A 17,860-nucleotide genomic window follows, 5' to 3' on the forward strand; every position below is an offset into this window, starting at 1 on the left:
TTGGAATTTACCTTGTCCTTTGGTTTCGTTCCTCTCCCCATGGGAATCTCCTCTGGTTTTGTTAACACATAACCAAAAACCACGGGAATCTCCTTACCAAGAGACATTATCTTAACCACAGTGCATTCATCCTCCCAGAAGGTGCCAATCTCTCGTGTCTTCTCAACTCCACTACCTTTACGATCAAGTCTCGGTCACACAGTGTGGCAAACATCGTGAACCCCACATATTAAACCTTCGCACATAAAACCTTGACATTATTCTCTACATCCGTGTGGTAAAAAACTGCGGTTCATCGAATGGATGTCATGTGGCGATTCCTATTGTTCGGGGCACACAAAGTAGAAACTAGCACTACTAGGATGTTGGTCGGGTTCGAACAAGTAGTAGTATTACGGGAGAATAAGCCTCTGCTAATATCGGGGATGTGCATGAATGGGTCCGATCGAAGAATTGCGGGATGTCAATGACCGGTCTCAGGTCGGGTTCCCGGGCCCGGCCCCTCTCGGCGGGCCGCTCTCCTAGACACAATGACACTAAAATTGTAAGACTAACTCCTCTGGCTCTTCTTCTTCTACTACTTCTTCTTCTGATGATTGTGATGGTGATGGTGATGGTGATGGTGATGGTGATGGTGCCCCTTCGCCCCATACCTCAGCAGGTGCCAAACCAAACCATAACCTCATGAAACGCAAGGCCGAGACGGAGATCATTTGCATCTCCAGCGATGAAGAAAGCATCTATCGCGATGGCATAGAAGGAGGAGGAGAAGATGATGTTGTTGTTATTGATGATGATGAAGAGCACAGGAAGCATGTCTATATTGCCAATGGTGACATGGAGATCGAAGAAGAAGAAGAAGAAGAAGAAGAAGAAGAAGAAGAAGAATTCGAAAATGATGGTACAGATGAGGAATGTGAATATACAGATGAAGAAACGGAATGTGAAGATCCAGACGATGAAGACTACCAAGAAGAGGATACAGATGATGACGTAGTTGAAGATGCAGATGAATGTGCAGGGACGAGCACTGGCGATGCCATGATTTTAAGGTGAACTTTTTCTGTATACGACACTTTCGTCTACATTTTCGTATGTATTCCTCCGCCATGATCCATGGGGATAATAGTCGACAGCTTGATTCGTATTTACCAAAACAGCAATGTGCGAGGGTCACCACTTTGTGTTAAAAAGAGAACAGCAAAACATGATGGTAAGCCATGTATGCTGAGTAGTTGATCTTCCTTATATTCTATATAGTTCCGTTCTTGTTGTCTAGGCCCTTCTGAAGGAAAGGAACCAAACATTAAAGAGAAAATGGAAGTGTTTAACAGTGGCATAAGCTAGATTGGAATGAAATAGAAAAGCATTTTTCTAAAAAAGACTTTGCATATGCCATTAGCTGGATTGTGCTATAATAGAGAAGGAAAACCCCAACCATGATTTTCATATGACATAAGCTGCATTGTGGTTGGATTTCGTTATGTTTTTGAGAACTAGCTCTAGTATTACTATTCAGTATTCGGTAGTGACTGCAATCTGTGGACGAAAGAGTGGCATTGCATTGGTCATGTTATAAAGAGTGTCCTGGTTAGAGTATTTTGACTTAGATATGGGTTTATACTCTATGATAACATCTGAAGGGAACCTCAAGGTTCTTGAGGAAAGTCCAAGTGGAGGAAACTATAAAGCATGTCATCTGACTTTTACTGCTATCTAACAGTTTAATTATGTTGATCTATTATACGGAGTAATTTTCCCATGGTGTGGGAGGCTGGAAAGCAGCAGACTGGAGATATCATCTTCTTTATATATATATGTAATATGTATGCATGTATGTTTTTAGACACAAGATCATCTGCCATTGAGTGATGAAGATATGCCTCTGATGTAATTGAACATTTTGAGTATTATGTACACTATCCAGATCTTATAAAGGTGGGATAGGGAAACATCAATATGATGAATTTGCACTGATGCCAGGGTGCCTTTCTTTTCATAGTTGCCATGTACTATAGTTTGGGAGACAAATTTACCATTTAGACCCTGTCTCATCTGAATTTAGGAATACATGATGAGTCTTATGTGTCATAGTTTTCTATGTATCTGTAGAGCCTATTGCAAAACAAAAAATTAGAAGTTAGATTTAAAAGTGAAATCTCCTTAGAAATATAGAACATTGAAGATCAATATGATAAAGTGATTGGCTACATGAAGTTGATAGAACATATATCTCAAGCTTTCTATGTAAATTTTATACTCATCTTGCTATGTCGTAACTTTGCTATTTTGCAGATGGACGTGGAGCTGCGAATTCTGTTCATCAAAGTGTGAAGTATATTTCATTTGCTTGATGTCTAGCATTTATTTGATCTACACTGAAGTAATGTTTATTTTTCCATGAGATAAGCTAACATAAAATAATTGATAGATTTCTATTGTATCAATTACTATTAAAATTATTTAATATATTTTGCGCACGTTTCCTCCTCTTTTTATGATCATTTTAGATGCAATAATAGCTCAAAAAGGAGGTGTGGACCTGCAATCAAGAAAACAACTCTAAGCAGAGAAGCTTTGAACTATTATGATGAAGCTTTAAAAATTATTAGAAGTGAGCACCACATCTTCATTTCCTTATGCTTGATATTACAGAATATTACATGTTTGATTTATCGATGTGAAAAACACCATTCAAAGGCGGTGAAGATTTAGAGCAACTGATGGTTGAACAATGCAAAGCGTATTTGCGTCGTTATTCATTGAGGTTGACAGGATCAAAGTCTATGCTTATCCAGCGTATTCAAGAACACTTAGAGTGAGATATTTTTACAATATATACTTTCCTGTAGTTTGTGTTGTTTTGAAATGATTGCCTGCATTATATGTAACATTTAATTTTAACATTCCTTTTTTAGATAAACCGTTGGTAAAACTTTGGGTATAATTATTTATGTACTGTATATCATGCAGAATAAAGGGAGGAAATGCACTGATCAAATATCCAAGATCAACATTTACTATAAATTGTACAGGTAAACAACTAATGCTATATGTGTTGAAAAAAGAGGGTCAGGAAAAAGAAAGAAACAAAGTATATTAACGTTCATTTGAGGCTGAAGTCAACCTCATTTACAACAGATGTATGTTTTTCTTTCATTGCTCATTGGTTGTGATACCATTTGTATTTCTCCTTTTTTTTTCTTGTTAATGTCTTCGAATAGCGGTTTTGTAAGCTTCTTCGATTAGGGTATAATTCTTTGGCGAATGGTGTCTAGATCATTTTCAAAGAAGAAAGAAACGTTCAAGTTACAAGATGTCAATCAAAGCCATGGAGTTTTTAGAGTTATTGTGTCTAGTTTCTCTTCATTTTTTTTGCATTTTGGGATATTATATATAACAACTCTCAAAATGTTTTTTGACTAATTCTACCTACCCTTAAATTTACTACCACCAAATGTCTTCCCACGGGTGGAAATCTGCAATTTTGAATCGAGTCTCAACAGTTTGAAACTTGTCTCTACATTATGAGGTATCTTCTTGATGAGTCTAGGTTGAAAACTTGGGCCAGAGAAGCTCTTGGTGAAGATGCCATCATCTCCTTCGTGTCACTAGAAAAATGGTTTCTGCTACTTGGATTTACTTCTCTTGATAATGCCCATTTTTAACATGGATATCTGTTGCCTCCTCTTCCAGAAATAGTGCTTCTGCTCAGTAAAGCGCTTCGTGTTGCAACTTTGGGTTCTCTGAAGTTTCAAATAGCAGGGACCTCTGAATATGCATCTTATAGAACATGGCCATTTTCTCTGAGGAGGGATGAATTGGTTAATTGATAGGTCGGGTGAATTTGGATACAGATAAACAGTTGAAAGCAAAGAAAGACCAGAGAGAAGAGCCCCAAGCAAAGTTCCTTCTCTAGAGGATTCTCCTGTTCCACCCTCCTCTTCTTCTCCTAATATAGGAATTTTCTAGTACATCGACTATAATCGTAGAAGGGAAAGCTTCGCAACTTTGGACTCCATTGTTAATAAATCCCATGGTACTTTGGTTTGTAACCAGTACATCTTTCTTTATGACCTGCAGATGTTTCTTCTCTGTTCCAAACATGTTGCATTTGATCTGTCTTTATTCTCCTATACCGGAGAATGAATAAATGCAGTATTATTTTCATATTTTGTGACATTGCTAGTTGGTAGTGGCATTTGATCTGGTGTTTTTTCTACCTCAATCACAGGAGATGCATGCACAGGCGATGTAGTTTTATTCAAGCAGAGAGTATATAAGTAAGTTCCGTTGTGGGGAATTGTCAATTCACTTTAATTCAAATTTGAAATGTCCTAATTCACGAAAATAACAGGAGATCACAAGGAAGTTCTTCTCGGCATCTAGTTGGTGACCGTATTGTAGCAGGTCGAATAGTGAAGGAAAGTTACGGGACAGACAAACAACAACATACTTTTACAGTGAGCAGACACATTTTTCAATCTTGTAATGCTGTTTTAATTGTTATTTTTTTCTGGTTGTAATTTCTTAACAAATTGCTACTTATAAGACTAGGGCTTCTTTCATCAAGGAGAAATTGCAATAAGCTTATGCATTAGTGCATCAATAACATCTTTCTTAAAGATAAACCAACTGCATTTACATGAATTATAGTATAAGATATGGGCCCATGTTTGCTAATGCTCTGTAATAATTTATGGGTGATCGCCTTGATATCAATCATTCCAAAAATGTACGTGCCTTGTTTGGAAGAACAACTTTACTGAAGTCATGGTCTATGGTAAGGTTTTTTCAGTAATTTATAGTCAATCAACATGATGCTGGTGTGGTCTGCAATTTTTTCCATGCAACCATGGGTGTTTTTTCTGTCGATTTGTCCTTTTTCATTTAATATAAGTTCTCTTATTTTCTGAGGAAGCAATAAAGGATCTTCATGTATAGATTGAAGTCTTGTGGAGCAAAGGTCCAAAACAATTACCTCTTTTGTATCCTCTTATTATTAAAGGTCGCAATTTGTACCGGCGCAAGACCTTCCGACAGGTGGATTTTGCAAAAAATCTTGCAACCTGCCTTTTTAGTTTACATACGAATGCATCAAGTGACATGATGTATTTTGTCAGCCCTGGGCAGATGAAATGGATAGACAGAGAGTATTGGAAGAAAAGCACATGAGGGGTAGGATGGCGAGGGATGCTCGGTTCAAGAGATTGGCTGGAAAGAGGTAAATTGTAATCTAAAAGAAAAACATTTCATCAAGTGAGCTTAGTTTGTGACAAATTACCAAATATTACAGTGTTAAATTTGGGTAATCCTTTATGTTGTCTTAAATGTACCTACAAATGAACTCATGATGCAAAATTGGGTAATCCTTTATCTTTTCTTAAATGTACCTACAAATTGTGACATGTAGGGATAATGCAAAAACATCTTCCACCAGACAGAGGGTCATGACCACTTCTGACACAAAAGGTTAAAGAATCAGGGATGAGGCTCTATTCTTGAAGAATTTATATATTAGATCCTGAATTCTGTCGTTTTTCTTTATATATAATTTCAGGAAAGGGAAAAAATGTTTCTCGAGCTACCCATGCCACTAAGTACACTGCAAATGCTAAAGAGTGCTTGTTGAATATTACTGCTTCCTCAGCCGGAACAGTGATAGGAAAACATGGAAGAAATATCATAGCAATTTCAACGACGTCTGGTGCTAGGGTTGATGTTTGTAATGATGGATCAAATCCAACAATGAGAATTGTTAAGGTCATTGGATTACCTGAACAGATAAAAATAGCCACCAAAATGGTTAGACAAAGGATTGTGGAAAGAGGTTTCCCCAGTCCTACCTTAAGGACAAACTGAAAGCGTGGCTTTTGCTGATGGATTGCCGAATTAACACAAGGCAAACCTTAAAAGTGTAAGCGCTATTTTCTATCTATATCCTAAAGAATTGAGCAATTTGTAAATATTATGTGGGATGGAGAAGACAAATTGAAATTTGTAAGCAAAATGTGGAGAAGACAATTCAAGATTTTCAAAGGTGGTTATAAAGATAAAGTTGAGATAAATTTTGCAAGTATTATCTCTTGAAAGGATTCAAAGTTCTTTCTTCTACCTTGTTATGCAATGCATAATATGCCTTACAAATCTCTCTCTATATTTCTTTTCATTTGTTGATGGCATAAACCGTAACGTATTTATGTTTATGTATTCTTGTATGTGTGTTTAGTTGTTAGCTGTATGTATGCATGTTCAGACATATGTATGTACATTTAGATGAGACAGAAAAGAGGGATTTTAACTTCGTAATTTTGAATGTTTGATTTTATGACATGAAGTTTAGCATTGCCTCTTGCTTGTTACTTTGTGATCACAAGAATGACTGGAGTATAAGAAAAAGAAGAGTTTGTGGGCTAAAAGAAGTTTAAAAACATGTTCAATCACAAGCACACTTCTTTTGTGATGAATTTGGATCCATGGGTTTTAATCTATTAATAAGAAATGTGACAGTGAGGAATGGATAAATGATAGATAGCTTTATGATCATTACTTATGAGACAGGTTTAGGGTTTAGAAAATTGACGGGTACCCTCACCTTCAAGACACTGTTGATTGGAGGGCTACATTTGATGGAGTTGAAGACCCTTGGGTCACACTTCACGAAGTATGTAGACAAAGATGGTCAACATTAATGCCTCATATCCTACTCGAGAACATCTAGATACTAGTAAATTATCAGTACAATTATAGCCAATGTATGATTACAACTAGCCCCTAAATGATTTACTTCCCTACACCCAAGGGAAGCAAGCAAGAGATATATATACATGTGAGGCTACCAAATAAAAGGAATACAATACCTCAATCCCTTCAAAATATGCTTAATATATTACCTACCACATCTCACTCAAACACCAAAAGATAAACGATAAAACTCGAGAAAATACCCAAACACAAGCAATCATATGAGGCTATTAATAAATAGCCGATGGTTGAAGGTGCCTATATACACATAACTTACACAGCACAAATGCAAATAAATTGTTTTGAGGTATAGACATGCGACTCTTCAGGAATTATACACATGGATTATACATACAGCAAATAGGATAAATACATGGATTCCATTAATGTTACATTCGGAAATGTATATATACATCAATCAAAATGGCCTGCCCATTAACACAGCTGTAGAAGACGATGGCCAACTTTCGCAAAACTCAGTTCAAAAGGAGATGCACTTGCTGCAAATTTTGAACCTGTGAAAAAAGGCAAACACATCATAAAGATGTGCAATGTATTAAGGAATCAATATTGAGGAAATCATTCCTCAATATTTAACATCATACAACATGCAAAATCAATGATCATCACATTGGAAACAATATGAGTAAGAACATATGAAATAAGGCGTTCATTTATCATTTGCTTGGAATGCCTCTCATTAATGCTTGTACCACTGTATATTAGAGACTATGAAAGGAGGTTTTATCATCTGAAACCCTCAAAGAGATCTCTAATAACATAACTCCGAGTTTAATACCACAAAATTGTGTGCGCCTAATGTAGTCAGGAACTGCAGAGTTGAAACGTGGAAATCCACTCATAGGCAATTCATTGACGATATACACAACTAAATAGAAGGATGAAGTGGACCAGGAACAAGGATGATACTCATTGTGGTACAAATAAGATTTTGTACAGAAGTAATTGACTAAGAGTTTTGGCAGAGCTGTATAGATTATTTCAGACTAGCAAAAAATGACTAAACCTCAGGCTTGGCATGAAGGCATGTATATGCAAAGCCCCTCCCAGGAAACTTTATATAGGGTATCTAAATACACAGAGAGATTGGAAGGTTCAGAAGCATGCCTGGAGAGACTCCCAATCATAAAGATAGATATTACATATATTTGATGACTGCTCATTGCTAAATCTCCAGACTAATGCATCTATGTTTATCGCGTCTTTTGTGATAGCTCTACAACTGTGGCGCATCAGATTTGATATTTTGGAAATTATTAATGGATCTACACAAGATCCACGGATTGAGGACCCTGTTACACAATAAAAATGAACCAGCAAAGATTGTGAGCTCAAACAAAGGTCATCTTTAAACCCCTCAATGACATCCTGGGAAGATTTCTATTAAGTAGAAATTGCATAATTGATTATGTGGCAATCTTAAACCCCTCCTGACATTCAACAACACAATTTCCAAATTTGACATGCCAAATCATAACACAAGCAGATATTATTCATCTTTTCGTCCCAACCAGAAACAATAAAATAACATTAAATTTTGCTCCTGAACCCGTGAAGGCAACTCCATCCACGCTGAAAAGAATCAACTCCAACGCCTTCCATGTGAATAGGCAAAACACTGCTATCTAGACATTCCAATTCATCTGAAATTACCGAAGCCACAGAACATCCTGACGTGTCAATGGCATTTTTTGACATCGTGATGTGAAAGCAACTCCATCCACGCTGAAAAGAATCAACTCCAACTCCTTCCATGTGAATAGGCAAAAAACTTCTATCTAGCCTTTCAAATTCATCTGAAATTACCGAAGCCACAGAACATCCCCACGTGTCAACGGCACTTTTTGACGTCGTGACATTATCACAACTTTTTCCAGCATCATAATGATCAACGAGAACAGTTCAGCCTAATATCGAAGTTTCTGGCAATACATTCAACAATGGCGACATTGCTGACACCATCCTGGCCAAATAGAACATCATCTCTATCACATCTACCTCATTGCCAGGTCATGCTAATCTGAGCTCATATATCGTCCAATGACTGCCCCCACAAACCCATTCTTGTTATCACTACCCCTGAGTAATCATCTACCACTACATCTTCAAATTTTAAAAAAAATTAAAAAAATGCAATTATTCTTTGCAATAGTTCTCATGCCACATCCTCCACCTTGGTCACCCAATCTCAGTCCAAATTCTAACCTATCGTCATATTCCATTCTAATGATCCAATGGAAGCTCAATACAACACCGACAAATCGCTGATGAAAGTGAGCATTTCTAAATCTACAGAGTGCATAAGTTAACTGATGATTTTCAAGGCTTCAAATCAGATCCATGTGTATTCAATGCATCAACTAAAGCTCAGTCTCTCATGAGAGATAGTGTGATGGGACATGCTCAAATGGGTGATTTCTGATTTTTCAAGGATTCTGTGTCCTATGATCAGATACCAATTATAAGATGTAAAATCTTAGGATCCCAAGGTACAATTGAAAATATTTTCTTATCCAAGATGAAGTAGGTTATTGCATGGTACGTCATGCCTACAAATCACAGGAATTGTAATATGATGCAAGGGGTTCAATTCAATACAAACTAAAACACCATGCCAATTCATGACATTATGTTATAATTGAGGCTATAGAGAAAGGACAGAATACCTGTGACATAATTACTTTTGTAACCAATCTTGAATTGCTGTTCTATTCTTGCACAACCAATTGAGCTTTTACATCCACAAGCCTGTAAAATTTTCAACCTTCTTTGTTGCAACTCTGAATTTGTCAAAGTGCTCTCTACTGTATTTAACCCTGCAAGATATCAAAACATAAAACAATGAAATAATATGACCAAAAACAAACTTCCTTTTACAGATCTAACTCTAATATCTAAGACACTATATGAAAAGACCTAACATAAAATATTTAAAAACGATTTGTAGTATATCTATCATGAAATCAGCTCTTTCACCTTTAGCTCAGATATAATTGACAGATGTACTGCTCTATGATATCTAGAATTTCCAGACTGAAATATGTTGTTGATCAGTTAGTGTTGCTGTCCTACTTACACTTCCAACATCTACAAAAAACTAGAGACTTGTAGTACTTCTGAAAATGACCATTAAGGAGAACAAAACAATAGACATAAACCCATTGAATCAGTATTTTGGGCAAACCCTCTAGGGTTTGTTTGGACTCGGTAGTACATTTGCAGGCTCAATGGATCCACAATTATCATGATTCTTCAATGTGTATAGCAATAATAATAATAATCAAGAGACGTAAAAAAGTTAAAAAGATAACATACATTAGCCTCTTTTAAGAGGCCAAAATGGTTTATGGGACCTAACAAGAGATTACATCTTAAAACGTTGTCTTGTGCACTAAGAATTCTAAACTTAGATGAACTGAAACTTCAGCATTTAAAATATTGCCAACATGGGCTAGCCCAAGACAAAGGGGTCTCCAAAGCAAGGGAAACACCTTTAGCGTGGGTAACAATGGCCTTAACCTATTAATAACAGCGGTGACAGGGTCAAACTCTCGATAGATGTGGCTTACATGCATGAAAAATTGTTATTGCTTTGATCTATTATATTGCTATCACCATATCCTTAACGACCGAACCTATGGCTAATTTTAATTGGTTAATGGTACAATAGTTGGGAACCCAACTAGCATAGGAACTGGGACAAAACCATACAAACCTATGAAACGTGGAGGTCTAGGAGCCTTCAGTGTTTGTCTATGTAAAGGAGACTCACTACCCCCATCATTACTGCATCTTGAGACACTATTGAGACTCAATTGGTGAGAGTAAGTTCTTTTATTCGGATCTGTTATTCAACTACAAAGGTATAATATATGGTAACATTTGGTGGTAGGGGACACCAATCATTTTATGTTTACCTCATATCCTTTGCTTGGGAGTCGTCAGTGTGGGTAAGCACCCTTAATCCTTTTTTTCTTAGCCTTTTTTATTTTGCTTATCATTAGTTAGATCTGTAATATAAAATCCCGTTTGAGTGTTGTGACCAAGACTCTACTTGTGTAGCACTTGATTGACTTATAGCATGAGAAGGAATGGAGATAACAAAATTGTGATGTTCTTTGTTGATGATTTGTTATATTGTTAGCCCTCAACTTTTCTGTCCCTTGAGTTATAGCAAGAACTATGCCAAGCATCATTGGTTTTCATCTACCATTGCCAACCCCTTGTTCGAGGAGACAATGGTATCTCCTTGACAACCTTTGCCAAGGTCTCCTAAACATCAATAAAGAACCTACCTCACCAAGAGGTCTACCCAAGCGTGAGTTCTCCATTGAGTTAAAACCAGGCAGCTTGACCACCCAACTTTCCATGCAAGGCACGTCAGCTTTGAAGATGTGTTGGGTGGTAAGGAGTGGCACCTCCAAGTACAAAGTGTACTGGTCATCTTGGCCACACAAGCGCTCCAAAAACACGAATTAATACCCATCACGGTCATTTGCCTCGAAGTGATATTTAGATTTTATGCGCTGCAAAGTCGCAAAGAAGCTCTTGTACAGCCAAGTCTGCAGTGCAAGAAGACCTCCATTGCCTCCTCGATCACTATTAGGACTGCTACCATTTCTGCCTGGATTATATCATGATGCATTGAAGCTTTGCTCCTTATAATGCCAACAATAATCAAGATTAATGATATGTCCAAATCTCTCCAGTTATGTGCCCTCTGAAGGCTAAAACCCAAGTTTCCACTCCGTAGAGAGAAATCAGTGTATCAAAGAACCACAATTTAGTTCATGGTTATTTCTTGCTGACCAGTTACTGATTGTTTTTTCTGTCATTGTGCTCATCCTATGTCGCATCATGAGAATTTGATCTGCACCATCATTTCTTCCACCTACTGATGCATAGTTTCCATTTGTGATCACCTATTGTTCACAACATTTTGCCTTCTGCAGCATTTAGACCTTGTGTTGCCTGGCCTGGCGTACCACAGTATCAGCAATCTTCACTTGAAATTTGCAAATCTTGTCCACTGCCACTTTTGCTTCCCTTGCCTCTTGAGTTATCTTGGCCTCTCGAATATATCTTGGAATGCAATTTGTATCTCTGCAGATACCTGAATAATAGACAAGGGGCAGTATGCAACCACCATCCTATATAGAATGTCATAGTTTGAGATACAGTAACTAGAGTTTTTCAGAACCCAAGGCTATTACTCTACAATTAGCTAGAGTGATATTAGCATGAAAGATCTCGCCCTTTAACCCTGGAACTTCACACCAGTCCTTAATACTATCCCACACTTCAATGGGATTTTTCGTTATTGAAAATGAAATCATGAGAAAAAAATAAAAAACGCGTGATGTCGCATGTAAAAAACATACTGCAATGGAATAGAGACATGTATGAATATATAACACATCATAGCATCAGTACGGGAGCTACAACAGTACAAACTTTGAAGGTGCAACAAAAGAGTTAACATCTGCATTGGAAGTTATACACTATATGGGGCAGAAAGACAAATAGCAAAGTAGTTATACACTATATGGCATCAATGGAGAACTATCTCCTCGTGGATTCTTATTTGTTATGTAATTATACACAGAATACGTTCCCCACCTCAGTCTCATATAATACCCTATCCCCTACTCTCATCACCATGCCTCCTTTCATGTCTTCATTATCTCCTTTCTTGTTCCGCAGGTCTAGTAGCACACAAAAAGAGCAATACAGAATCACTGGAGAAATAAGAACCAATGTATTCAACACCCAGCTGATGGCGAATATAATCTCATAGAATGTTTCTCCGTACCTACTCACATTATCTATTCTTATTTCTACCCTAATAATTTTTCTTGAATATGCACAATACATATTAGTTTAGTCCAGATATATAGGTTTCTATTCTCTGGGAAAGTAATTTCTATGGTGGAAAATTTTCTCTGGGAAAATATAAGCTCCCAAGATCTCCTAGTAGTCTACAATATTACCTTGATTTAGCTTTGTCAATGCCACTTGAGCTGCAGAAAATTCTGCGTCTTTCTTTGAGGAAAAAAGGCGTCCAGAGAATGTTGTTCCAGCCACCTTCACAGTTCCAAGGTAGGCAGTAGCATTGAGAAAACTAAAAGACGTGGCAGAATACACAGGTGCTGGTAATTTGGCCGCTTGAGTGAATTGAAATAATTCAGCTTTCATAAACCCAGGTATAGGATTTCCCAAGAGTTCACAAGATTCCAAAACCTAAATGAAAGAAAAACTCACCTTTTTGAAAAAATCAAGTAAAATGCAATGCTAAAAGAGAACATCCTAGCATTGAGGAAGAGCGCAGGCACACAGAGATTACATTTAACTCATATAGGCCGGCAGTCTTTTATTTTCCTCTATAGATTTAAATAATGAATGATTCTTCTCCTCATAAAATTTGGTTAAGAGCAGAAGGTTCAACAACCTTTTCATAACAAGTTTTCATGGCTTGCTATGCCAATCATCAACTGGATAACAACCACTTTGTCATCCCAATTTAAGCATGTAATGACAGAGTATTTCTGTTTGGCCTTATATTATAACTAATACTCATAATTCACTCAATTAATACATACATACATTGACACAAATAAGTTATTAACTCCCACTCACTAGATCCTCATGGGAATGTACCACGCTGTAATGTCCTGAGCTTCTTTTGGCATCACCTTTACCACAATGATCATCCAATTCTTCCTTGAGTCTGGAGACAACTTTAAAAGACATCTGACGAACAAGGTAATTCAGTACTAAATATAAGGCTTGCTTCAACATGAAGATTTCTGTTGTTGTGAACTAACCATGTATTTTTTCAAATCCGTTATTTTGGGTGAAGCCGGTGCCTCATTTAATGCTATTGAATTGTATATGGGCAAAAGAACTGCAGCATCTAATGCTGCATAGTGCAGCTGCTTTGTCAAAGAATACATTACTTTAGCTCAAAAGGAATGGTCATCCTCCAAAAAGAAATTCAGTTTTTACCTGCTTTTTGCTCAATGGGCGACATTCCCAATCACTCATTCGTGTCTGCTTGTTCAAACAATTCCCCAGCACACTCTGAGGTAGCATAAGAGATTATATGAGAGAAATAAGAAACTTGGGAATGACTGAATTTGCAATCATATACTAAGAAATTATAAATAAATCTAATAAGAATAATGTTAAAAACCAAAAATGGTTTGCCAATCTACAAAACAGATATTCTCGTGATATATTCTTAACCATTTACTTCACTAAAGTTCGTATACATAAATATACACATATATTTACACATACATATAAGCATACTTTCGTTCTACGTAATCATTTACTAAAACCATGCATGCAATGCATGTATATTTACCCTTCATTTCACGATTCTCTATGTATATTCATTATCCCAAATTGAACCCTTTTAAAACAGTAATTTGGACACAATCTATTCAGTTGTCGAGATGCATTGTGCTTAAACGGGGTACATAAAATGCAAATTCTTTAAATTGAAAAAATTTTACCATTGAAGAAGAAAATCATCGGAACTTTGAAACTTTCCTATAGCAATACATTATTACCTTGGCAAGTCCGGAGAGACCGCCCTTATTCATTTCTTTATCGAACACTCTTTGTAAATCCAAAACAGACTCACAAATTCGAAAAGCTTCTACTTCTTTGTAGGAATGCATAAGCCTTTCAAAATCATTGTGGATGGCATAACCTAAAGAAAACTCAAAGATGAATCAATTTTTTCATTGCACAATAAAACCTAGAAATAAAGCTGCACATCTATTTTAAAGAAAATGAGCTTACCAAGCTTCAATATGGCTGGGGTATGAAATAAAGCTTGTACAAAACCATTCAAAGTACTTCGATGTTTCTTGGAAAGAATGAGTAAATCAAATATGAATACAGATTCAGAAGATGCCACCTGTAATATTGAGACCTGAAAATGTAACCATCATACCAAACAATTTGAGAACTCCTTTATATCATCAGAACACATCAATAGAAATCTAGAAAAAAAGTGCAGTTTAGATGCATAAAGCATGTTTCAAACACTTAATTGACATCAATGCATTTGCTTAAAGCCAATCAACCATCTCAACCTTCATTGGCATAGACAATAACATCAATCTACCTACTTCTCCACATAGGTAATTGCAATTACATTGCCAATTATTTACTTTAGTTGTCGATCAATGCAAAGTATTCATCAATATATCTAGCTTAAGCAGGGTACACAACCACGAGAGTAGAAAAACCAAAACAAGTATGATCAGAAAACAGCAAAGCAAAGCCATTAATGATGAGATTACACTGCTGTATCTTTGCATTGTAACTCAATTAAGAATATATTCAGAAAACGATCCATATGTGAAGCTTTATCATCATGCTGTTTTTACACTCAATGACATTGGAGAAAAAGTTCAGTGATATACATTATGCTAAAACTCATTAACTCATTAACATAGTTGCTAGAATCATTGTCTCGTAGCCCAGCAATGGATATTCTAAAAAAGAGCAACTCCAAAATTGCAATTGCCTGTTTTTTTGTGCTAGTTAGACATTAAATTTAAAGAAGCATATCCTAGGACGTTTCAATCAAGGATTTTCTTTTATTGAAAAGTTGTAAAATACTGAGGAAAATGGCCTCTGAATGCTAAGAATGTTTCGAGGGCATCATGCAAAAAATCGAGTTTTCTAGGATATTGATTGAAGTTCTTTTCATTATTTTTCCCAGATAAGTACAGGTAGAAGGGGATGTAGGAATTTGTTTAATATTTCCAATCAAGTTCACCAGGCTAGCCCCTGTAATTACTGTGTCTTTTTAGTGTAAAGAACATGAGTCACTTCTTGATGAACAAGGCACTACAGTTCAAGACATAAGAATTTGATGATAATTTGTAGCATAATTGGAAGGTAATAGATCTAATAACAGCATTCCAACATTTGTTAAGACAATAGAATTTTACTGCCTTGCTATAGGTTACCTCAGTAACTAGGGATGAGATAAGAGTCTTTTTCTGTAAGCAAATTGAGTTTAATTGGGCTCGGAAAGCAGCCATGGCTTGCTGGGTGTAATGCGTTGATGTCCGTAAGAGACAAAAAGGGCCTCTGTGACCCAACTAGCAACATTATCTCAATGAACAAAATGAGTTGATTAAACTACTCAAAGACTACCTGCTGAACGTATGAATCCATTGAGGAAAGAGAGACAATGCAATTTTTCGTGTTCCCTTTGATTCTTTTCTTTAATAACCTACTTAGAACCTCCATTCCATAAAAGGCAATATCACTTTCAATTGATAAGTAAAGTTAACCTTATTTGGTCCTACTCCTTTGGTTCTGTTTGCTTTCCATTCACAATCAATTCCCACCATTTTAACACCAATCAATTGCCTCTCAGCTAAATGCAATCCTTCACTGTCATCTATCCAGTAAACTTTCTCCTCAGGCACAAAATGTTGCAATTCCAGGTAACATTTCTTTCCATTCTTCTTTTTGAGATCTGCATCAAAAGCATCCTTAATAAAACAAAACGATATGTTCTTGTGTATTTAATTGTTTTCACTGGTTGAAACAAAGACCTGGTAAAACCAAAGCTTCGTCAAGATGGAAACGCTCACAAAGCTCCGTGATCTTTTCCACATCATTATCCTCTAGAGCGAGATTCAACTACAAAAAAAAAGTAAGTCTACAGTTTATATCATAAACATCAGGCAAGATATTGTTGATAACAAATTTCAATTGTCCTTTTTTATACAATCTTTAGGCATGCATAAAAAAAACTATTTGCACAGCATGTTCTTTAAAAGCAATACACACCAAATAATCAACTAGCTGAGGGTCTTCTTCTGCAATTGACTCTGCAACATCCCACAGACCTTTATTTACAAGCTTGCGAAGGGTACTGTAATGTAAATAGCAGTACAATAAAGGTTAACTCCTGAGATGTTAAAATTATTATCATATATATCATTCACGAATCAATCTAGTACCAGAGTATCCTAAACCTTAAACCATTACGTTTCTGGAATGCAAATCAGCATTTACAATTACAGAGGTCAATACCTTTGCCTGTAAAGGTAATATACACCTGGAAAATCTTGTTCTAGGTTGTATTGGTGTGCTGTCCTGTAGGCAACCTTGAACAAGCCAGTTTCAATGCAATGACCAACTAGAAATTTCAACATCTCTTTACCGAGATGAGCAGCCCACTCAACAGCCAAGCTTGTTTGGCCATCATCAGCTATTGCAGCAACTAATACTTCGTAATCATTCCTCTGCAGATTGAAGCTTTTGAGCAATGATACAGCACTAGTATAGGAGCGATCCTTCAAGAGACGGAGAACATAATCATCCAAAATCTCTTTTGCCCTTTTTGTCCTTGCATCCTCATCGCTGCATTGTTCAAGGTCCAACACTCCTCCAATATCCTTTAGCTCAATACTGAAAAGAGCTGGAAGTTTGACAACAATACGTGATTCCATCTGCACTTCCCCAGTTATTGCATCAGAAAATAGAGATGCTGCCAGTGTGCGTGCTACCAATGCATCACCAATGGGCCACTTCGACCTGTCCGACTTCGAAAGAGCAGATATTAGCAAATGGCTCAGCCCTTCATCATGGGGTGACCTCACATGAAGCAAAGCTCGTAGACACTTCACCACAAAAGTCGCCGGTCCAGGGGGTGGAGCACTAGGTAAAGATTGCACCAGTTGGTGCCGGAGAGTCACGAACTTAGAACCCGACTTACCACCGATCCCTGCATGCACGTTTCCAGCAGCCATTGGGACAAGGGCAAGAAACTTTCATAAAGCAAAGGCGTGCGCGTGTGTGCTCAGGTGTGAGTGTACACCATGTACTCATTCGGGTCAAATTCTAATCTTTTGAGGTGGAACGCAAAGGCGATCGGTGATGGCAGAAGGCAGGCAGACTACTTACCAGTTGTGAAGGCCTCCAACAGGTAGTGGACGAAGAAGGGAGGGCACGCGTGGGAAAGGTCCACCAGGGGATGCAAGACGATCGACAGGCTCGTCGATTCCATAGCTGCTGCTGCTACTGCTACTGCTGCTATTCTGTCATGATCTGCAAT

General features: G+C 37.1%; 2 protein-coding genes across 4 annotated transcripts; one reads left to right on the forward strand and one right to left on the reverse strand.

The window, feature by feature from the left end:
- The first annotated feature begins 435 nt into the window (after positions 1–435).
- On the forward strand, positions 436–6,076 carry LOC147858286 (uncharacterized). The gene is made up of 13 exons (XM_087327593.1): positions 436–480; positions 550–1,052; positions 1,161–1,213; positions 2,296–2,335; positions 2,511–2,614; positions 2,701–2,818; positions 2,974–3,035; positions 4,235–4,283; positions 4,358–4,463; positions 4,945–5,043; positions 5,124–5,224; positions 5,414–5,472; positions 5,561–6,076. The coding sequence occupies exons 1-13, from the start codon at positions 436–438 to the stop codon at positions 5,860–5,862; spliced, it is 1,641 nt and encodes a 546-aa protein (XP_087183719.1). The 3' UTR covers positions 5,863–6,076.
- A 913-nt stretch (positions 6,077–6,989) lies between these two features.
- Positions 6,990–17,860, reverse strand: LOC147858287 (uncharacterized). 3 transcript variants are annotated; one of them, XM_087326979.1, is made up of 13 exons: positions 17,710–17,860; positions 16,837–17,530; positions 16,591–16,675; positions 16,353–16,440; positions 16,086–16,273; positions 14,575–14,707; positions 14,340–14,482; positions 13,771–13,845; positions 13,590–13,697; positions 13,402–13,515; positions 12,756–12,849; positions 9,432–9,581; positions 6,990–7,259 (listed from the first exon to the last, which is right to left on the reverse strand). In XM_087326979.1, the coding sequence occupies exons 1-13, from the start codon at positions 17,810–17,812 to the stop codon at positions 7,180–7,182; spliced, it is 2,055 nt and encodes a 684-aa protein (XP_087183105.1). In that variant the 5' UTR covers positions 17,813–17,860; the 3' UTR covers positions 6,990–7,179. The 3 variants fall into 3 exon arrangements, with proteins under 3 accessions (XP_087183105.1, XP_087183104.1, XP_087183106.1); XM_087326978.1 differs by having other exon boundaries at positions 12,756–13,005; XM_087326980.1 differs by lacking the exon at positions 6,990–7,259 and adding an exon at positions 12,403–12,470 and having other exon boundaries at positions 9,440–9,581; positions 12,756–13,005.

Source organism: Azolla caroliniana, unplaced genomic scaffold (assembly GCF_043228905.1).
Source record: "Azolla caroliniana isolate FFs.n. ecotype wild unplaced genomic scaffold, voAzoCaro1.0.p SCAF_11, whole genome shotgun sequence".
NCBI classification, from domain to species: Eukaryota; Viridiplantae; Streptophyta; class Polypodiopsida; order Salviniales; family Salviniaceae; genus Azolla; species Azolla caroliniana.

Coding starts and splice junctions, on each gene's coding strand:
- LOC147858286 (XM_087327593.1), top strand. CDS start 436: ATGGGTCCGATCGAAGAATTGCGGGATGTCAATGACCGGTCTCAG. Junction 1,053..1,160: donor GGCGATGCCATGATTTTAAG/GTGAACTTTTTC, acceptor TTACCAAAACAG/CAATGTGCGAGGGTCACCAC. Junction 1,214..2,295: donor GAGAACAGCAAAACATGATG/GTAAGCCATGTA, acceptor GCTATTTTGCAG/ATGGACGTGGAGCTGCGAAT.
- LOC147858287 (XM_087326978.1), bottom strand. CDS start 17,812: ATGGAATCGACGAGCCTGTCGATCGTCTTGCATCCCCTGGTGGACCTT. Junction 13,698..13,770: donor GCCCATTGAGCAAAAAGCAG/GTAAAAACTGAA, acceptor TTGACAAAGCAG/CTGCACTATGCAGCATTAGA. Junction 13,006..13,401: donor TACATTCCCATGAGGATCTA/GTGAGTGGGAGT, acceptor TCTTTCATTTAG/GTTTTGGAATCTTGTGAACT.